The 24398-nt window shown below is 36.8% G+C and overlaps 1 protein-coding gene across 6 annotated transcripts in view; it reads left to right on the forward strand.

Moving 5' to 3' along the window:
* Positions 1–24398, forward strand: part of LOC150092347 (centromere protein I-like) — a 311409-nt gene that overhangs the window by 132300 nt on the left and 154711 nt on the right. For 4 of the 6 annotated variants that reach the window (XM_090415030.1, XM_090415035.1, XM_090415032.1 and 1 more), the window contains exon 7: positions 14241–14354. The exons of 1 other annotated variant lie outside the window; for it this stretch is intronic. In XM_090415030.1, coding sequence (XP_090271156.1) covers positions 14241–14354 — 114 coding nt within the window. The remainder of the gene's footprint in view (positions 1–14240; positions 14355–24398) is intronic. One more of the 6 variants, XM_090415031.1, reaches the window with a different exon arrangement.

The raw sequence follows: 24398 nt of genomic DNA on the forward strand, positions 1-24398 counted from the left end.
GCGCGCGCGCGCATACACACACAAATGTCTGGTTGATGAATGGCACAGTTCCACTCACCTGGTTGCACTGCAATTCTTCCTGAAGGGACTGACATTAGCATCCCTCCTTGCAGCTCTACCCAACTTTGCATCCTTAGCAAATTAGTTAACAGGATTGACCCAGAAAAAGTATACCACTGATTACCTTTACATTTTTGGGGAATTCCCCCCCCCCAATACATGTTGCTATCCTTCAAATGCCAATTTCAAGCTATTATCTATTTCCACCATCTCCCTCCTCTTGCATACCAGCTTGCCATGCAGCCATCTTCTAAATGCTTTTATGTTTCTTCCAAAAATACTGTATATGAGTTTGCTTTATTGGATACCTCATCTTGTTTACATGAAATGCAAGTAAATTTTTTTAATGTAGCTTTCATCCATAATTTTTTTTTTTTTTTTTGTGAACCTTGAATAGATTTGTACTGTGGGTGCTAAGGATTTTTTTATATATTTTACATGGAACTCTGTCAAGCCACCAGTGGTCTCACTCACATCAAGTAGTGAAATTCATTTCCCACCTAAGGACATTTACAAACATCTCTGCCCATGGCAGGATTTACATCTGCAGCTGGCTGGCTGGAGAGTGGATATACTAGCCACTCATCCAGCTAGGCCAGCAAAGATTGCTCAAGTAAGAACTCTGTTTTAATTTTAATCAGAGAGAATTGTCATCTCTGATATTTTTCCTTAAGAGAGGATGCACAGGATGATAGTGCTATACAGATAAATTATATATCTATATATAATATATTTTATAAAATTAGCAATAATGTCCTCTTGGTCACAAATTTGCTTTCAAATTAACCACTCCAGTGTTGGCATCATACAAAGCCTTGATATTCCCAGCAGTCACTCTGCTGTTGTTGAAGCATGTAAAACATCTAAAAGGATTTCAGATGTTTTACATGCCATCTTAGAGATGGCATGTAAAATCCATCATGCATTAGTAGAGATTATCTCTACTATCTCTGCATGATATGGTAGTAAAAAGCATGAAACCAGAGACCACACTGGCAAAAAAAATTCAAATAAATCATCTATGAGGGAGAACATTCAGCTGTCTCCTGAACTTGTCAGAGTGGAATAATGAGAAAGATTCAAAAGATGAAAAGAGCAGAACATTCTATATTAGCAGGTGAAGAGAGAGTATATCACAATACCTGGTGGAAACTCTCTTATGCTAAGAAGCTAATGGTAAGAAAAAAATATATATCTAAGGAGACCTTTAACTTGGATGACTCTCCCTCTCACAGTCACACCATCCTTGCATGCTACAAACTAGGTTGCTTTTTATTAGAATGCATTATCTTCTAATGAGTATGGCTTTTCAAAAAATGATCTTGTTATAACATGAAAATCCATTAGTGAAAACAATAATGGCATGAGCAACATACAAGGAATCACCTTCAGACACCCCACTAGGGGAAAAAAAAAATGGACAACCTCTATCGGTAAAGGAAAATTTCACAAAATTGGAAGCTAAATAGATCTAACAAACACAAGTAATATTATGTAATGTGAACCCCCACATGTAAGGCTATTAGCATATAATGCAGTAGCATTAGTACTGTGGATAAGCCAAAGGTTATATAATCAGGAAGTTCTGCTACAGAGATGAAACATGCTTGTGGTGGGGATGAAACTCATAGCAATATTGATTGATTGAAGAGCAGATAAACTAACCACTTAGCCAACTAGGCTGGTAGTTAAAACATTCCTGCAATCATATTGTTGTTAATCCTGCCAAAAATCAGTAACATCAAGTGGCTGCAGGAGACATGATTAAAACCTTCCAAGGACTGTACATTATGTTTCAGGTAGAACTTTCGAACAGTGAAATTTGATTATTGAAAAAAAACTGAGCTTTTATAGGTCATTATAATACAAAAATAAAATAAAATACAATGAACTAACTAGTTATACCACCAAAAATGTGTGGTTCTTCTTCAGGGTATTTATATTTGTTGTTAACTTTAAGCCATGTGTTATTGGTGTGAAACTAGTTGGTTCATTGTATTTTATTTTCTCTTTGTATTATAACAACCTAATAATGACAATACATTATGATATTGCACTGTTATTTATAAGGACAGGATAGTGGATGGACCTGCCCATGGACTCTGCATTCCTTGAAGTAATCTTACACCATTTTAATAAATCCTTCTTCATATACCACTATAGAGGCAGTTTCCAATCAACTCTCATAAACTACAATATGTTGCATTTATATACCACCTAGTGCAGATATATCCCAGGACAACCTTGTTGATCTCATTTGAAGGTTATTCCATTCATATTATGGATGATTTAAATGGTTACAGTGCTTTGTTGGATAGTAGTGCAAACATTAAGGGAGAGTTTTCTGAGCCCATTTTCAACAATAACCTCTTCCCTCTAAAACACAAGGAGTAATACCTTCTTCCATATGCCTACCTGAAAATTCTTTACCATTGACTTAGGAAAAGCGAGAATTCTGGAACTTGGGAACCAAAACTGTACAACTTAGAAAGAAAAACTTAAAGGTGGAAGTAGTAAACAGCATGTGGGTGTACTTCATCATAGATATCATAATGGAAAATAGATCAGACTGACTAGAAAATATTTTCATTCCTACCAGAATTTGATATTTGATTCCAGCTATTTTCCTATCAGTGAAAATACAAGCATCCAGAACTGCATTACTCAAAACTTATAACTGACTTCCATTTTTCTCTAAATAAACCATGGTGGAAGGTAGAATTCACAGCAAAAAAAAAAGAAAAAAAAAAGGTCAGCATGTAGCTTGGAACATCTCTTCTTTGTATATACTTTATACAAATTTCTTTCAGATTACTTGAGCACAATATATCTGCCATAAGAACTAAATTTGTCCTGGATCCTATTTATGTTATTGGTTTTCAGATTGCCCAACACCAGAATTGTCTGGGACAAGATCCAAGAAATGAAAGGCAGACATTCCATCTGCTCACGTTCAGTCATGTAATACAGTGGAGGTGCAGTTGCTGATATGAAAGCAGTTGTAGATATTCTTAAGGAGAGCGTTTGCCAAAATATCTTAATCACCTGAATTTTGGCCCTAAATCAAGGTTTGGAACTCTGTAAAGATCCTTGATGAGTGAAAGTTGCTTTGCTTCAGTGTTGTCGATCCAGATGATATTCATTATAAACCAACTACTCTGCCTCTGTAACAAAATTTTCTGTGAAGATGAATTCCCTGACTCTTAACAAAGGAATCTGGGAATTCATCTTCACATTTTGTATTGCAAAGCAATATAATACAAAAATTCCAACCAGTTATCATCCTAACTAGCTCCTTGAGCAAGGTATTGGGAGACAATGGTTAATTATTGTCTTTTATGGTTTTTGGAAACATTCATTAGAGCTGCTTTCCAAAAAAAAAGTATTTGCTTCACACAGAAAAAAAAACTTTTGGAAATTCAGTATATTGAAGGACCACAAAACACTGTTTTTTGAGGGTACCTGTCCCATCCCATCTTCTTTTTATGTAATTAGGCTCATTGGCCTGTCACTGCCAAGTTAATCCTTTGTGTGTGTGTCCTGGCCAATTTACCTGCTTTGCAGGAGGAAAAATTCTGCCACCTCTTTATGAGGCTGGCTAACTCACCTTCGTTTGAAACCCCTGATGAAGGTTGTGTTCTAGATGGGATTTGAACTCGGGTCTTTCCAGCCAGAGGACATCATAGATACTGACTGAGCTATGGAGACTTTGATACCCTCCTCTTTCTGTTACAAACTTTGATCACTCTTTCCAAGTTTGAGTGAGATTTTCTATCTTTTAACCTTTTATGTAAGGAAAGGGAGCCACAAGATTCTGTGTTAAGTACCACACTATTTATAGTCAAAGTTAACTTAATAACAGAACAGCTTCCAACTGTAAGCAGTGCCTTCTGTGTTGATAACTTTACCATCTTTTGTCATTCAGGTGGTATGTAAGTGTCCCAGAAAAATAAGTTTCAGCATGCTAGCAGTTATCATTCTTCCTGGGTGCTTGCAAATAGGCTGATGTTTATACTGCAGACCATTTTTGTGTGTGCACCTTCACCACAGACATAGACTTTATTTAAATTGACCTAGAATTAACTCTGGAATATCAAATGATAACCCCAATTATTCTTATTATTATGTAACACCTCCAGGGAGTCTAAAGACTCATCGAGGGAGGGCACCTACTCTACAACTCTGCGTCTCCACCATCTGCAACTACCTTTATCATTTACACCAACGGCATCTACTGCTGACCACCACCACCAGTATTTTCACAGACAATCACAAACATCCATTCCCACGGCAGGATTCGGACCCGCAGCCTTATGGCTGGAGAACGGATATACTCTAACCATTCGGCCAAACAGAGCCAATGTTCTTAGAACTCATATTCACTTCTTTTTTTTTTAAAAAAAAAACATTCTTGCTTCATATACATCAGTAGAGAGATAGAAGAACACTGCAACATCTATCCAAAATTTTGATTATAAATCACATATCTGTGCCTGTAAGAAACTAATCTCTGGTTGAATCCTATTCAGCATCAGGCAATTAGAACTTTGCTTATCCATATTCTTTGCATCAAAACAAATGAGCAGTTACTTACTTTTTAATGCTAGCATCTGTCTCTGAAATATGCCGTGAAACTGAAATCCTTGCCAGACCATCCTATGTGGACAACTAATTTTATATTTTACATCATTTAGATATTTTTTTTATATCATGTTTTTACATTTATACTTATATATTTTGTTTCTTGTTATTTTAATCAAACCTCAGAACTTATACATTTGTGGTCTCTAGTATATCAGATCTTATAAGTTAAAATCGATTGGACATAAGATGTTTATTTTAGCTAATTTCTCTTATGTTTCATATAAATTCATTGAATTATCAGAAATTGTGTGCACGCTGGGCACCAAAGTTGCTTACAGTACAACACAAAGTGAATTGGCTGGGCAGTGCTTTCGAATTCTTGACATACTACCATGAGGATGACGATGCTTTCGAATTCTTGACATGCTACCATGAGGATGGTGATGCTTTCCTGAGCAGACTTGTCACCTGGGGATGAGACTTGTGTGTCGCATGCAACCGCTGAATCCAAATCCATGGAGTGGAGGCACACCTCATCACCAGTCAAGACGAAATTGAAGACAACAGTTTCCACTTGGAAAATCATGTGCACTGTGTTTTGGGACAGACAAGGAATTTTGCTGGTAGACTTCTTTGGTTAAGGCTCCACAATCAACGCAAGTATGTACTGCCAAATCCTTAAGAAACTGTGTCGTGTGATCCAGAATAAACGACGTGGCATGCTTACCAGGGGCATTGTTTTGATTCATGATAACGCCTGCCCACACATGGCTGGCATAACACAACTTCTTGCCACCTTCGGCTGGGAACAATTCCATCATCCCCCATATAGTCCTGACCTCACGCCAAGCAACTGTCACCTGTTAAACATCTGAAATCTTTCCTTGGTGGCTAGCAGTTTCAAGATGATGAGGTCAATGAAGCAGTCAATACATGGTTTTCATCACAACCGCAACCTTCTACGATGAAGTATACAACTCTTGGTGCCTCATTATAATAAGTGCCTGAACAATGGTGGAAATTATGTAGAAAAGTAGTGAAAGATGTCTACTTTAATTTCCAATAAAGTTCTTTTTTGTAAGTATATTTTTGTTTCGCTGACAGCCCATCATTGGAACTTACTTTCTGGATGTGTGTGTGTGTGTGTGTGTGTGTTATTATCCGATTAAACGTTGTCATTTGTCATGAGTTGTTTTTGTTTTCTGAGTTTCATCTGTTTTGCATGCTTGAAGTGTAACTGAGGTAGGAGGCAAGTTTTTATATATAATATAGACAAGTTTTTAATATATAATTTTCAATAAATGTATAACTTTTTTTGCCCATATTTAAATGGGAAACAGTGTTTCTGATCTAATGAAGGTCATGTTTTCTGCTAGAACGTTTGCAGATTGTATGACTAGGTAAGCTTCATCTTCCAAATTTACTGATTGAGTATATAAGACACTTCTCTATTTCAAAGTAATAAATTGTAGAATGGTTAACTGGATATGAAGTGCAGTCAAGACTTTTTTGTTGGCCTTGTTTATTATTCTTCAGAGAGAAAGGCATTTGGAATAAGCACAAATATTCTGACCTTAATCATTTAACAGCGCAAAAATGTGTGCTCCCAATCACATGTTCAGTCATTTTTAAATTTCAAGATGTTTGGAAAACAAAAAATTGACACTCTCATTGACAAACAAAGAAAAATTGAAGTTACCCATCATAGTGAACAGGTAAGGATCTGTTCATTATGATGGGTAACTTCATAATGAACAGGTCTTCACAAGAGCTTCAAAGGAAGCTCATGCTTAGCCAAATATGCTATTTGGCTAAGCAAGAGCTTCCTTTGAGAGGTCATGATGAGTCTGAAGATTCAACTAATCAAGGAAATTATATAGAATACTAGGGGGCTCTTCCCCCTGGCACCTATGGCGCTCACCCCCCCCCCCCCCCCGGAGTTTCAAAACGCCGAATAGGGTCCTTTCATCTGAAATGATCCTTTCAGGATTACAACAATGACAATAATAATAACAAATTGTTGTCTCATGAAGGCAAACATGTTGTTGGACATATATATAAAGAAGGGAAGACCACGTATTTTGCAGCTCATTTTAATGCAATCTTAAAAGTGATACTTTTACCATGCAATTAATATCAAATGTTTTTCATTACTGTGCATTGGAGTGTGTGTGTGTGTATTAAAACGTGACAAAAACATTTCAAATTTCATCTTATCTTTTTATATGTATAGAGTACATTTAAATGTGCTCTGTGAGTATGAACCTCTTTTAGACAGTCATTTAAAGGATTCAACTGTATTTCAAGGACCTTCTTGTACAAAATGATATCAGCACTATATCTGATGTGCTTATAGATGCTATAAAATTAGAAATTGCTGCTGCTATATTTATGGCAATTATTCTGGATGAAACTTCTGATGTCATGTCAAAATCGCAGCTATCAGTGGTTTTCTGTTTTGTCTGTAATGGGCAAATACACGAAAGGTTCATTGGATTTGCAGACGTAAGTCATGATAGAATGTCTAATGTCTAGTGGTCTTTGTAAACATGTTGTAAACAGAGTTAAGGAATTTAATATTAAGGACAAATTAGTTGTCCAAACGATGGTGCCTGTGTAATGAGTGTGCATATTTGCTGGCCTCATTGGCTGATTGGTTAGCATATCCGCTCTCCATCCAAAATGCTGCAGATTCAAATCGTGCCGTGGGCATGGATGTTTGTGATTGTCTGTGAAAATACTAGTGTGGTTGGAAGTAGATGGCATTGGTGTGGACGATGAAGGTAGTTGGTGTGGTGGAGACAGAGTTGTGGAGTGGGTGCCCTCCCTTGATGAATCTTTGGACTCCCTGGAGGTGTTGCATAATAATATTATTAATGGGTTACAGAGGAAAGTTATTGAGGCATATCCTTTAGCCATATTTATGCATTGCTATGCCCACATTTTGAATTTAGTTCTGAAGCAAAGCCTCTTGAATATCAAGGAAGGTAGATTGTTTTTCCAAACTATCAATGCATTAGCAGCATATTTTTATAAATCATTAAAATAATAAATACTTTGCAAGATTTTGTTGCTAAAACTTATCCTTTGTTGCACCAACCAGATGAAAATTTACTTCCCATTTAACAAGCACATTAAAACATCACAAAAGTCAACTCATTGAATTTTTTGAACACGTAGTGAACAATTTTTGGGAAATGGGACCTGGATGCTGTCATTAAAGTTTGTGGGTTTTTTTTTTTGCATTTCTTGCAAGATTTTCAAACAATTTTGTTGCTAGAAATTTTTTCTGTTCTATTTGACTATACCGATATCTTGAATAATATACTACAAACTTCATCCTATGAGATATTTTACTGTTGTAATAAAGTGCATTGTCGAAGCAGCTTAGGAATGACAGCAAACATGGATTTGTTGATGTTTGGGTTTCTACATCAAAGGAGAAGCATACAGTTAATGAGTCGAGACCTAAGAGATGAAAAGGACCGGAAGAGACTGAGAAGAGCATGTGCATTCAATCATACCAGGGAATAGTTGACTGAATGTGCCTTGAGATGGAAGAAAGATACTCTTCAATTTTGAAACTTGAATTTTTTCAACTCCTTTGTAGTGAAAGATACGGTCAGTATGTGAAGACGTTTCCTGATGGTATTTTAGAAAACTTAAATTTCTATGGCCCAGTTTTTTACTATACTAGCTTGAAAAGTGAACTGAAAGTACTCTTTTTTTTCTGATGAATTTTCCAATAAACTAGTGCATCACCTATTAAAATTCATGCAAGGAAAATGAACTTCTGGTTGCATTCAAGGAAATTTATACGTTAGCAAAACTTGTCATGTCAATTCCGAGCTCTACTGCTACAGTTAAGCATTATTTTTTGGTTATGAAGAGAATAAATACGTTTTTTTAGAGGAACACAAACACAGGAAAAGCTGTGTGGCCTAAACTTACAAAAGCTTTGTAAGATACGACCAAAGCTTACAAAAGTACAGACCAATAACAAATAATGCAGTGAAACCACACTGTGACTTTCGGTAAATGTAAAGGGGTCTGATGAAACACATCAGGGTTATTTGCAGCCTAAATGCAGCAGTTGTGTGAGTTCAAAAAAATGTGCCTTATCACTCTACAAGATCTTCTATGGTCATGCATCATTAACCTCTATTCGAACCAAAAACATCAGGATAAAAAACTGCAGTCGAGTATCTGTATCACCATGAAGCAAAACTTGAGTATGGGAGATCCTGTAGGGAACAAAACTTCGACATTTGACAGGATTTTCCACATAGTTGAGTATAGCATATCCAGTTGTCTTGATATTGCCAAGCACTGCTGGACCTTTGTGCATTATTCATTCCATGTTCCGCAACAGCAGTTGCGACTTCATCAAGTTGAGGAATAATCCATCCTGGTCTCACTGCTAAAGATCTGTTATTTTCAAATCGTAAAATCATTTTTCTAAGGTTTGTTATTGTCGTTGGACCTTTTCTCCTCCTCCAAATGCAGGAATACTCAAACCACAAATAGCATTACTGCATTGTTGATAATAAAGCTTTACTAGTAACACATGTTCCACTAAGGTGAGATCCATAGCACTTCAGTGTTAATGATGCAAATCCGTTTCAGTCTTCCTTATATCCACCAATTCATCAGTAGAAACAGTGAGATTATTCAAATATCATGTGATTCTAGCACCAATTGTCTGCTGTGGCAGAATTTTGTACTTTTTTTTTTCTGTAAATCAAAACACCATGTTCCAGACTGTACTAACAATATGTTTTGTTGAATTTCATCCAATTCACTACTGGGTTCTGAACATATCCTCTTTAATTATGCCAACCCTGTATATATTCATACACATACACTGCTTGGAAAGAAGTCAAACACCCATGGTGCCTACCTTAATAAGATGTAGGACATACTTTCCACAAGTGTATGATAGCTATCAGTGGGAATTTTGGACAGTAATTTCTGGAGGAATGAAATGTGGTCATGGACTGTTGTGGGATGGACATCCCTTGATCTTACCCAATTCTCCAGTTCATCCCATTCATGTTCAGTAGGGTTGAGGTCAGGGCTCTGTGGAGGCCAGTCAAGTGTAGTGGCATTCCTGTCCACAAACCATGCAGTTACAGCAGCAACCTTATGACACGATGCATTCTCTTGCTGAAAGAGACAAGGGTCAGCTCTGAAGAAACCTCACAAGGTAGGGAGCATTGGATTGTTTAGAATGCTCAGATACCTCTCAGAGTTCAATTTTCATGACATCATATTTGACATCACAAATAGAGGTCCAAGGTCAAACCAGGAAAAACAGAACCATACCATCACACTGCCACCTGAATTTCATAGTTGGGGGTTATGCACTCCGGTAAGAGATGTTCAGTGGGCATCTGCCACAGCCATATCTGCCCATCTACTCAGTAGAGGGCATAACAAGATTCATCACTTCATAACACAACTTTTCAAGCTTCCATGTCCCACTGTATACTATATGCTCTTTGTACCATTGAAGATGATGCCGCATTGGTTCGGGTAATGTGTAGCTTTCATTTTGCAGTCTTGCCATAGAGACCGATGTTGAGAGCCTCGGTTCTGAATGTTTTTATGTGGATTCATGTTCCAGTTGATGTCCAAGAACTCTGCATTGGCTGACAAAGGTGGTTTTTACATATTATCCTTTTTAGCACCTTATAGTCACATTTGATGAGTGTGGTGGGTTATTCACTGCAGGTAGCACTTGCAGTTGACTCCTTGCACTTTCATCCCAGTATAGTATTACTGATGGTTGACCTTGGATGGCCCAATTTGTCAACAATGTGCTGAACAGATATTATTATTATTATTTGTCACCTCCAGGGAGTCCAAAGACTCATTGAGGGAGGGCATCCACTCTACAACTCTGTCTTCACCACTCACAATCCACCAACTGACTGCAACTACACCAACGCCATCTATCGCCGACCACCACCACTAGTATTTCCACAGACAATACAAACATTCATGCCCACGGCAGGATTTGAACCTGCAGCGTTTTCTCTGGGGAGTGGATATGCTAACCACTCAGCCAGCCAGGCTGGCCATATAGGCCTGCAGCATGACATACTATTACAAAGCCTCTTTCAGACTCTTCCATTTCACCCGGACATAGTTGCACTGACTTGGGAGCATCATATTCCTCCAATTTATACTAGTACGATGCACCTTGCCCAATGGGGGATGTCCATTAACTTCTTTCCAAGCAATGTATTTACATAGATAGATAGATATAGATAAGTACCATGTGAAGGCTACTCTGATCATGTGGAATTTAACCTTCTGATCAGCATTTCAGAAATATGTAGAGTAGCCACTATTGATACTAACATATGAGCATTTCTGATTGAATATTATCTATTTCTGCCTTTTCAGCTTTTTTCTATCTCCAGTATACTGAAATACAATGTTACAATATTATTACAATATCATTTATGTGCATGACATTCAAGGACAAATCATTATATCATGAATTAAAATATTAAGTTTCTCATACATTTTCAATTAAATTGTACCAATGAAGAGATAAATGTACAATAAACTCTGGTAATTAGGCTTATGTGCTGATTTAAACTGATTATAAGGTTTAATGGAATGAATACATCCTCAAGGGCTTACTTTAGTGAGTACGGGAGTGGCGAACTCGAGGTACCTGCTGGACCGTGCCTTACTTCATGTAATATACATCTGTATATTATCTGTAGACCAGTCCCTACTCTTCTTTCTTTCTTTCTTCCCCCCCCCAATGCTATTAGAGTAGTCGAGGACTCAGGGTGAATCTTTTCTATTCTACTATTCTTTTTCATCTCGCACAGTGGGAGTCTGCTTTCCTCCCAGGAGGGAAAGCAGACTTCCACTTCGGACATTCAGAGGCCTTAAGGTGGCAACCCCACCACCAAACTCACCCTGTAAAAGGTTGGTAACCTATCCAGGGGAAATTTACAATTACTCACAAAGCTCTGAAGAATAAAAATTAGGATGGATTTAATCAGAAACTACTGGACTAATGGGCAGGGATTTCTCTTTGAAAAATAGAATGCCCATGGAATCACACACAAAATTCATGAGTTAAACAGAGACCTAAAAAATAGAAACGTTGATATAGTAGCAATAACTGAGACAAAAAAGAAAAATAAGGGATCTCATATTCTGGAAGATTATGTTATGATCTTCCCAGGAGTTCTAGAAGGCTTCATTTGGGGTTGCCATTTGGATTAATAAAAAATGGAAAAACAAAATTTTGGATTATAGGTATTATTTATGGGAAATTCCCATGTTACTCCTCTTAAAAACTATTATTTTTATGGCTATTTTTTTACTGTTTTCGTTTAGGAGTGTCCCTTATTTTAAAAACATTGGCTTTTTACTCAAGAATTTTTAGGGCATTATAGGTGTATTTTAAAGATAAATATATGCAGACTAGTAAAGGAAGAAATTTTGCACATACCTTGTTTGGATGTTGGGTTGTCTTCGTTCTGCATACTTCTGCTGTTAGGCTGTTAAAAGGGGAGATGGGGCGTTGAGGCAAGGTGGGAAATTAATTAGAAAACCCGTTTTTTTTTTTTTTAAATAATATATATATATATATATTATTATATTTAAGGGCATTTCTTTGGGGAAGGGTTTTATGGGAAATAGGGGCGGGGGAGAGCGTTAATGGGGTGCAAGCCGTTTCGATTGTGCTATCGTCATCGAAACATTTCGGGATAAGTGTAGGGCTATGTCATGTCTGCTTGGTGTTTCTGTCTTTGAGGAACTTAGGTCAAGATTAGGTCACGACTCTGACCAATAAGCGATAACACAAACTCCTCAAAGGCAGAAACACCAAGCTGACATGACATAGCATTTCCATCATCATATTTAGTGGAACGTGGGTTCAGTGCAGCTGCAAATCTTTTAACTAAAAAAAAAAGAAACTGATTACGGTGATTTAAGAATGCTGCTGACAAATATAGAGCCAAATATCAATAAATTGGTAGCAGCACACTAGGCTCATCCTTCTCCTTAGGATTGTTTTTAATATTCTGATCTTTATTTACTATTTTATGTGCGATTTTTACATATGTGCAATTTATGTTTGTTTTCTTACTTTTAATAGTGTTATTAAATTTTCAGCTCCAACTTGTCATATGTTTACATGCAATTTATGTTTCTTTTGTTGATTTCAATAAATAATTTTGAAATTTCAGTTTTCCAAGGTGTCTTATTTCGAAACTTCAAAAATCTCTACTAGATTTTTAAAAATACTGCTGACTATCTGTGTCAATCTGTTTGTTTGCTTAAAAGTTGAGAACTGCTGATTCAATTTTTCTTTTATATGTATCAGGTAGAGCTGGTCAGGTCTTAGAAAGTAGTTTCTAAGGGGGGAGGGGGGGTGATGCTGAATAAATGTTTTTGGAAAAGGGGGTAGTAAGCCAAATAAGTTTGGGAATCACTGTTCTAAAAAAACCTAAAAAAATATTATATTTCTACTGCCTTCTTTTAAAACCTTATTTGGCTGTCCTTATTTGCTCTCCTAAGGATCCACAACCACCCCCTCTCTGTTCCAGGTGTTTTCAAGATTGATCCTTGGCCTTGCAAATTATCTTATTATAAGTCATACTGGAAATTCTGCTGCCATAACTATGGTCAGTCTGGTGTAGCTATCCATGCTTTGGATACATTGCATGGAATCAAATGGACAAAACTACTATGACTCACTGCAACAATTATAAACTTGAAAGACATTTCTTAGAATCAGCAGTAGATTTGTTAAATCAGCCAAATCTTAATCAATAAACTTCCCAAGATTTGCATTGATCTTCCCAATATTTCTATGGGTGCTGTTCTGCAGGAGTGGTATCCATCATTATTTCATTTCTGCTAAGCCTATAGTAACATGAGCCAGCAGCTATTGATGAACATTCATTTACCAGTTTAACTGCTAATGCACTCTTTCTTAATTCTGCTGTGTCCATTCTCTTAAACAGCTTTCCTCATCAAGTATTCTCTCACCCCAAAGACGACAGCTACCAACTGTTTTAAAAAAATATTAACATATTTCTTTCTTCTTCTCTTTCTCTCTCTCTCTCTCTCTCAACCAGCTCACACACATCATCAGTTTGCTGGAGGCTCTGTAACTTCTCGTGTCTGGTAGTGCTATTTAAAAAAAGAAGGAAAAAAACACCTTTGTTCATCATTTCTCCCAGTAATGCCACCCTTCTACTACAATCGTCTTACTCATCATAAGAATACCTGACTGGTCATTTTCATAATTTTTTTTTTTTTTTTTATCATGCCATCTTATCTCCGCCTTGAGAATTTTTTTTTTTTTGAATTTTTTGCTACCTAATAATGTGTTGTATGTTGCCCCTTTCAGTTGTGTTTTAACCAATTCCTATACTTTATCGGCCTCTTTCCTTTGCAGCTCATCTTCACATGGTAGAAGTATAAGATAATTAATGGAAATCTAAATTTTGCATAACAAATCTTTTTGACATCATTAGTTATACAGATGAATGAGAAAAATGTGAAGTAAATCTCCATAAAAATTGGTAAGCTTATATGTCTGTTTATTACAGAAGCCATTTAAGACATTGGGACCCCTGCCATTTTATATCACTCACGTTCATAGTCAAAGAAATGTTCCTTTTTTACTACCAGCAGAAGTGTCGTTCAGACATCCACCAAGAGAGGTATCTAGATAATGATTTCTCTTAATGAAAAATTTGATATGTTTTTTTTTTTTTAATTTTTGTCTTACAAATCTTATAAATTAAACCATTTCTAAATAAATCATCAAAAGATGCCTTTGAATATAACCCTAATTGTTGATGCGTGTCTCAGACTGCATGATATAAAAAATTACTTTGTCGTTGCACAGGCTTCTCTGGAGAGAAGATGTATTGGGAATATGATTTTCAGTATTATTCCACAAAAATTTTGTGGAATAATACTGAAAATCATATTCCCAATACATCTTCTCTGGAGAGAAGATGTATTGGGAATATGATTTTCAGTATTATTCCACAAAAATATTATCCTAAGACCTTCATGATATGAAAGACTCATCCAGGAGGCCCTTTTGTCATACATACAGTTCATCATACCATGCCATAAACACACTCAGGTTCTCTGCAGGCACCACCCTGTCAGACAAGGCATTCCAATCATTCACAAATCTGCACGCAAAAAAACCTACTTCTCACTTCCCCTGCTTACAACCTCCTTATACAGCTTCCAGTGATGACCACCTCTTGTTCTCCCCTGATCTCCCATCATTTTCTGTAAAACCTCTTCAACAGTGATCCTATAACAACCCTGTCCAACTTGTTGGTCTCTATCAAATCACCTCTCTTCCTTCTATCCACTAGACTGTAAATCGCATCATCCCAACCTTTCCTTATATTTGACATTCCAGAGATCAAAAACTACCTTAGTCAGTCGACTCTGGAACCTTTCCAAGTGTGGCCTAATCATAGCCTTATATGAGGGTGGTCTGAAAAGTTCTCGGCCTAACAACGAAAAAACAAATTTATAATTTCAAAATTAGTTTTATTTTTAAACATAATCCCCCTTAAGACTAATACATTTATTCCAGCTATGCCCAAGCACCATTATCCCGTCCCTATAGTGTTTCTCAGTAAGATCTGCAAAATACCCCTCTACAGCTGCAATCACCTCTTGATTCGAGGAAAAATACTGACCAGCGAGGAAGAGGTTTAGTTTTGGGAAGAGATAGAAGTCAGAGGGAGCCAAATCTGGAGAATAGGGTGGATATTCCAACAGTTCATAGTGCAGATCCCTTAATTTTCCCATTGTCAAAACACTTTTATGGGCAGGTGCATTGTCTTGATGAAAGATGATTTTTTTCTTCTGCAAACCAGGTCTTTTCTCATGAATTTTTTTTTTTCAAGATAATTAATAAACAAAATGCCTTTAGCATCCCAAAACACCGATGCCATGACCTCTCCTGCTGATGGAACCGACTTTGTCTTCTTTGGTGCTGAATAACTGGCTTCTGTCCACTGCTTTGACTGCTGTTTGGATTCTGTGTGTAATGGTGAATCCATGTCTCATCCACAATGGATAAAATCAGTTTTATTCTTGTTAAAACGCTCCAAGCACTGTTCAGAGATTTTCATGCGAGGGTGTTTTTGATCTGCTCTGAGCAAGCGCAGCATCCATCTTGCGCAAAGCTTTTTCATATGCAATTCTTCGTGCAAAATATATCCTACACATTCTTTTTAAATGCCTATAGTCTCATCAATTTCATGCACTTTGACTCGCCAGTCATCCAATACCATATCGTGCACTTGATCAATGATTTCTGGCATTGTTACACTTTTTGGACGTCCTTCATGTGGATCATTTTCAAGGCTGGGACAGCCATGTTTAAACTTGGCAGCCCATTTCTTAATTGTCGAAAACGAAGGAGAAGAGTGCCCATAAACTTTTATCAACTTCGAATGAATTTCTTTTGCTGTTAAACCTTCTTTTACAAAGAATCTTTATAACTGCATGACAATCAATTTTATCCATTTCAAGGGATACAGACAACACTTTTGCTTCAGATAGCAGTATAAAACAAACTACTTGATAGAATGACTTGCAATTTCACATACATGCTTTTGACAGATGTACCAACTTAGAAAAAAAAAAATCTTGCCGCTAGTGTCACCATCTATGGTCGAGGCCGAGAACTTTTCAGACCACCCTCGTACAATGGAAAAAGAATCTCCTTACTTCTACAAGTCAGTGTCCTCAGCATCATTCTCAGAATTTGTTGTGTTCTCACAGTTTTGGCATTGTGTCCACTAAATTTCAAATCCTTATCTACTATCACCCCAAGATCATTTCCTCCACACCTCCAACAATATAACACCACCAAGCATAAATTCTACATCCCATCTTTGTTTACCAAATTTTAAAACCCTATGTGTTTGCAACATTGAACTGGCATCCCAATTCCCATGCCCATTCACTCAATCTTTGAAGTCTTCTTTCTTCTTGTAAGGCCACAACATTTTCTCTTCTCTTCATAGTTTGACCCAGCTTTGCATCATATGTAAACAACTTAATATGCCCACCCAAATCTTTGGCAATATCATTAACATACAGGTTAAACAGCAATGGCCCTTAAACAGACTTCCTAGACACACCACTAATGACTTTTCTCTACTGGGATATTGCTCCACCATACACAATGTGGGGGGGGGGAGAAGTCCAACCACACCTCCTCATGGCCCCCCCTGGACCCTTGAAGCTCTTGACCAAATTTCTTATGGTTCGATTTCAAGGTGACTAACATGGCAACGGCACCCATTTTCTAATGAAGAGTCATAAAAAGTTATCAACCAATGCTACTGTGTCCAGGGCAGCCAACGTGTCTGGGGCTGCAGTCCGGGCTCCTGATGATAATTATGCTACGAGGACTCATTAACATTTTGCAACTCAATATCAATGGTACTCAGAGAAAAATGGATGAACTCAAATACATGCTTTACAAAAACAATATCCATATAGCTTGTCTACAAGAAACAAAACTAAATAAAAATCTGAACTTCAATATCAAAGGATACATAGTTCTTAGGAAGGATAGAGAGGAAAGAGCAGGTGGTGGGCTTGCTATCCTTTTGAAGACCCCAGAAATCAAATTCAAAGAAATCACCCTAAATCAATATTTAAATAATAACAGTTCGATGGAAACTCAAGCTGTTGAAATACATCTACCAAACCATTCTATTTCAATCACAAACGTCTACCATCCTGATAATACAAATTTTGGTACAGACATCATTGAAAAGCTAAGCGAATCTCTAACTGATGCAACCATTATACTTGGTGACCTAAATGCAAAAAGCCTAATGTGGGGCTCCCCTGATTTAGACCATAAAGGTCAACAATTGGAAGACCTCTTTACAGATTTGGAACTCACAACAATTAACAATGAACAGAGCACCTATCTCTCTAAAACTACGGGAACTGAATCTGCTATTAATTATAGTATTGCATCAAGTGCACAATGGAAAATTTTGGGAAATGCCATCAGTGACCACAGACCCATAATAACAACACTAAACTTCAAGATTGATCAAGAACAGCAAATCAAAAGGACATGGAACTTCAGAAAAGCCGACTGGACAAGGTTTACTCAAACCTTGGAGAGCCTCTGTCAAGATGAACCTGTCTCTGGAAACCTCGACAGAAAATTACAAATCCTTACTTCACACATCAGTAAAGCTGCCAAAGCAACAATACCAAGAGGCAAGTGGAAAAATACCTGGATACCATACTGGAAAGATCACAATATTGATTCAATGATTACAGAAAGAAACAATATCAATGAACAATCAGAATTAATAAAAATGATGAATACAGAAAGAAATTAAAGAAATTTGGAAGTGCAAACAAGAGAAATGGGCAGAGTTTTGCAGTATAACCTGGATCCAAGATAAGACAGCCAACACTGGAACATTATTAGAATCCTAGACAACAATATCAAAAAAGAGAACCAACAGAAAACAAATTTCATCATAAATGCTGGGAATCAAGCTATTACAGATCAAGAAATTGCAAACACACCGGCAAAAACCTATTCAAACAACTCCAAACTTCAGTGTAACAGAGAGGACAAGACCCTCAATAAACTCACAAGTAAAATACTAAAACAAACAAGAACATACCAATATAATGACATCATCTCCGAAGAATTGACACTAAGTGAACTAAATTCATCAATTGAGAAAACTGCACCTAATACATAGGTGCATGTTATTGACATATAGAAGGAATAATAAGGAACTGAGTACTGAGCCCTGGGGAACACCAGCCCAGGTTCTCTGCTCTTTTGATATTGCTGCATTGATTCTGACTTTGATCTTTCTTCCTTTAATGAAATCAGCAATCCAAATTAAAGCGTTTCCTCTAATTCCAATATCATGTACTGTTTGTATTAATTTTTTGATCCAAACACGATCGAAAGCAGCAGTCATATCAAGGAATATGGCAGTTGTCTTTTTTTGTTGGTTTTTCCTGAAATGCATAAGCCTGGAGTGTATGCACTGGCTGACAAAAAATAAGAAAATCAACTACTACCAAACTGCCTATAGAACTCGTCATTCGACAACAGATCAATTATTCCACTTCTGCCAAACAATAATAGACTCATTTCAGGAAAAACCAACAAAAAAGACAACTGCCATATTCCTTGATATGACTGCTGCTTTCAATCGTGTTTGGATCAAAAAATTAATACAAACAGTACATGATATTGGAATTAGAGGAAACGCTTTAATTTGGATTGCTGATTTCATTAAAGGAAGAAAGATCAAAGTCAGAATCAATGCAGCAATATCAAAAGAGCAGAGAACCTGGGCTGGTGTTCCAGAGGGCTCAGTACTCAGTTCCTTATTATTCCTTCTATATGTCAATAACATTCATCCCTACCTTACAGAAGACACAAAAGTAACTTGCTATGTAGATGATATAGCCATCTGGCACACTAGTGCTAAAATCAAAGAATCAGAGGAGATTCTAAACAAATCCATGAGAGGATTAGAAAAATGGTCAGATGAACTTAAACTCAAAATCAACCCAGACAAAACAAAACTAATCACCTTTAGTACAGACAGGAAAAATAGACATTCCTACAATCCCAAAGTCATGATCAGCAGCAAGCTAATTGAAAAAGTCGCAAATCCAAAATACCTTGGTATTACGCTTGATCAGGAATTACGTTTTGCGCAACACATTTCTAACACTTCCAACAGAGCTCTAAAAAAATTAAATATACTGAAAAGGCTTTGTGGAACAAATTAGGGTGCAAAGCCAAAAATCCTCAAAACTACTTACACTACACTAATAAGGCCAATAATGAAATATGCAGCACCTATCTGGTCACCTTCGGCCTCATCGGTAAATAAAAAATTAGACAAAATACAAGCAAAAGCATCCAAGATTATCATTGGTGCAGCCTCATCCACTAACAACATCAGAGCCCAACAGGAATGTGGGCTTGACCTGCTTGAGGACAGACGAAAATTTGCCACCATAAAATTCATAAATAATATCGGAAGCTATCAAAGTGATCATATCTCCCTAAAAACTTATGAACATTGGAACCAAAAATGCAGACTTCACAGATCATCAACTTTACAATATGATGACACTATCAGGAAAGAAATAGGTCTTGATCAGCTAAATGCCCACATAAACAAAGAACCTCTATTTTCCAGTCCTTTACCTTCAAATACCTCCATTAATCTAAAACTTACCAAACTCTCTACAAAAAAAGAACCAAAAGAAATGCTCAAAGAAATAGGCCTAAATACTATCAACCTTCTTTCATCCTCCAAACAGGTTATTTGTTATACCGTTGGATCGTCAGACACCAATATGATTAATGGAAGCGCTGGTGTTCTCCTTCTACCCCGGAAAGGTGAAAAACTTTCAATAAAAGTTGGATCTGGGAGAATCCCAATTTTACCAGCGAACTCTACGCAATAAATAAAGCACTAGAAGCCTACTTAAAACTGTCGTCATCTCAACAATCTGGAGGAATTATAATTTACAGTGACTCAAGATCAGCTATGGAGGCAATCAAAAATGGCAATACCAAGCTCACACAAGACATCCATAAATTCTTAAATCAACTAAAGTGTTTAGGTAAAAGTTGCATTTTACAATGGATTCCTGCTCATGTAGGCATTGAATACAATGAAGCAGCTGATAAATTAGCAAAAGAGGCCAGAGAACTCAACTAAGAAACCCATATGATAACTCTTGCTGATGCCAATGCACTAGCAAAAGCTAAATTCACTGAAATCAGTGATACGACATCAAATTCCTGAAATCAGTGCTGACAGAAGGACCTCCACCATGATAGCAAGACTACAAACAGGACATTATAGAGGAATGAAGATCAATACAGAGGATACGAGAACATATAGAAACTGCAACAACTGCCCCAATACTGAACTGACATCCACACATCTTTACCTGTCCAGCAATTACAGCAGTCTTGCAAGAAATAGATCCTAATCCTGAACAACAGCTCTATACAAAAAAAATCATCGACATAGCCAAAGCAGTACAAGGAGCACATGGAAACAAATAAGACTCTTCAAAGGACAAAACAACGACATACACAATGTGATGTCTATCAGATAGCCAATCTCCAATCCGCACTAGACCAGGGCTGTCCAATGCAATGCCCACAGTGCAATTTTGTGTGGCCGCCTGTGGGTTTTGATTTTCACGAGCGAAAAAATAAAATAATTTTAATCGAATGCATAATTAGATATTTTAATTCTTTCACTAATCGATAATCTTGATTTTGGTAATTTTATTTGGTGTTTTTACATCACTATATACCCACATGTTTTTCAAATATTAGATGTGTCAAAGAAGCGTTCCTACACTGTTTTGTTCCATTGCGCATGCTCCGGGCACTCACTGGGAACGTGAGCGTGCAAGTAGTGCACAATTAGTGTTGTTCATTTGTTCAGCTTTTGAGGTTGTGTCGCTGCTGCTCACCAAATTACTAGATATGCATTGTGATGCAGTTCTTCGATAAATTTTTTTTCTAAGTGGCCCTCGGATTACCTAAGGTTGGACAGCAAAGCACTAGACTAATATCCAACCCCTATCTGCTCTAGTTTGACTATTAACTTATCATGCAGTAATCTATCAAAAGCCTTTGCAAAATCTAAGTATACTACTGTGTATCCCTCTCCTCTGTCCAGTGAAGCTGCCACCTTATTGTAAAAAGTAAGTAGATTACTAAAACATGATCTCCCTTTAGCAAATCCATGCTGTCCATCAAAGATAATGTCAGTCTACCTAATTCTGGATCCTGGTTCTCACTAGCTTGGGTTGACAACAATGGCATTATCTTTGAGGTACAGCATGGATACAACATCTGACACAGATAGGCCTGTAATATGATGCTTGAGTTCTATCACCTCCCTTATGAAGCAGTACAATCTTACCTTGCTTCTGCTCCTTTGGAACTCAACCCAGTGCTAGACTCATATTAAAAAAAAATATGTCAAGGCAGCTGCCAACTGCCTGGCATCTTCAAAAATATGTGATGATATATTATCAAGTCCCACAGCATTATTAATATCAAGTTTGCTCAATTCCCCATATACCTCATGCTCACTGTAAAGTCAGTCTATCTTCCTCATTATCAACTGCTCCCAAACTCTCCACTATGTCACATTCACAAGAACGAAAGACTTTTATGAACTGCTCATTAAGTATCTCCACTGTTCTGCAGCAGTTGTTCTTATACCATTTGGAATAAGAACAACTGCAATTTATACAATCATTGTCATTCTTCCGTAATCGTTTTTTTTTTTTTTTTTTTGCCTATATATTGAAAGAACTCCCTACAATTTTTTTGGCTTCATTACTGCTCATACTGCTCTTTTGCTACCCTCACCTTCCTTGCCTGTTCTTTGTAATTCTCATGGAATTAATTATTACAACTTTTCTTATGCTTCTCCCATAATGAGAGAATTAAATTGAGAATTAAACCTCTGTATCGCATGCTTAATCTCTTCATTCATCCATTTCACATCTACCTTATTTAACCTTCTGACCCTTGGAATACATTTAGACAGGTCTTGAATATCCCTCAAGCTGCATTGATTTCCTTTCCAGCTAACTTCTCATTCCATGCTATACCTGAGCTCCTTATAATCACCAGCCTTGTAGTTCCACGTATACCCCTTTCTCACAGTGGTCTTAACACTGCTGGCAACCACCCACTTAATCACTTCGTGGTCACTCTCACCAACTGAAGAGTGATATGACACCTCATTTATAAAAGATATATTTCAGTGATTACGCCACATTTTTTATTATTCAGTTATACAAAATACTGAAATAATAGTTCCCAACAAGTTTCGTAAATCGTAGGATTTACATCTTCAGAGGGTAAATAGTATTACTTAAAGTTTAAACAAGAGAATTAATAAATACAAATCATAACCGTCTGGATATGATGGTTATTCATAAACTCAAATAACAGAATGCAGATATAAAACGTTATTGACGTTGAACAATACTGGATGATGTCACGTGTTCTTGTTCTCGTTCATACAGTCCAAGTTCAGATTGAGGTAGATTTTTTATTAGAGCTGACCACACTTGATGGAGAATTAAACCTTGATTTTTATTGCATTGGGTTGGGTTTTTTTAGCATATTAGCAGCTTCTTTAAATTTTCTTATATAACTGTTGTTTTCCATGTATGACATCGGCATGGCTGAACACCAAAAAGACGTACAATACAAAAGAGAACAAAAAAAAAGAGAAACAAAAAAAAGAGAACGGGTCTTGCTTTCCATACCACTTCCACTGGACACGATGTACTCTGGCAAAAAACGACAATGTCATACATAGAAAACAACAGTTATATAAGAAAATTTAAAGAAGCTGCTAATATGCTAAAAAACCCAATCCAATGCAATAAAAATCAAGGTTTAATTCTCCATCAAGTGTGGTCAGTTCTAATAAAAAATCTACCTCAATCTGAGCTCGGACTGTATGAACGAGAAGAAGAACACGTGACATCATCCAGTATTGTTCAACGTCAATAACGTTTTATATCTGCATTCTGTTATTTGAGTTTATGAATAGCCAGACGGTTATGATTTGTATTTATTAATTCTCTTGTTTAAACTTTAAGTTATACTATTTACCCCCTGAAGATGTAAATCCTACTATTTACAAAACTTGTCAGGAACTATTATTTCAGTATTTTGTATAACTGAATAATAAAAAATGTGGTGTAATCACCGAAATATATCTTTTGAACCAATTAGCCACAGAAGTCTATGCTTGCAATCTCATTTATAATTACATCCTCTGATAAGATGATCAAGTCCAATACCCTCAATCCTTAAATGCCCTCTGTCACATATTATCTGAGGTAGTTGTCCCTCAAACACTCAAGAAACTCATTTTCTTTACTTCCAGTTGCTATCTCATCATCCCAATCTATATTGCCATAATTAAAATTTCCCATAATGATCACTCTTTTCTTATTTGCAAGGCAAATTTGATTATACACTTCATAGTCACTACTATCCACATTACAAGGTCTATAGCAACATCCGATTAACTATTTCATTCTATTCAAATCTATCTCACACTATACTGCCTCTATTTCCTTCTTGCATGTCTACCTTGTATGGACGTAACTCTTTCTCTATCATCAATAACACTTGACCCCCCCCCTCCCTTTTTACCTTTTCTATCTTCACAAAACACATCCTGGTCTATTCCTGTCAGGATGTTATCCTCATCCAACTATGTCTCATTTATTCCAACAATTCTTGGATGAACAGACTCAATTAATGCAACCATTTAATTTGCCTCGTTTCTTACACTTCTAGCATATGTATACAAACAAAGCAGCTTATTCCTGGATCTATAACTAGTTCTACTGACACCACTTATTTGATGCGACTTCTCCATGCTTAAGTGGGGCCATTGCTTTTTATTCTTATTCATTTTTGAACCTTCTTCAGATTCAACTGTTTTCTCTTGATCACTGGTCATACACACCCCTTCCTTTTTGTCTACACACTCATTGATATCCTCTTGGAGTATCAACCTTTCTCACGCTATATTCCCCTGTCCACTCAGAGTGTTTCCCTGTATGTCTTGCACACCTGTTCTCTCATTCTTGAAGTGAGTGGCATGAGTATATTCATGCCACTCACTTCT

Source organism: Typopeltis vanoorti, chromosome 26, assembly GCF_054136105.1.
Source record: "Typopeltis vanoorti isolate ZY-2024b chromosome 26, IOZ_Tvanoo_1.0, whole genome shotgun sequence".
NCBI lineage: Eukaryota > Metazoa > Arthropoda > Arachnida > Uropygi > Thelyphonidae > Typopeltis > Typopeltis vanoorti.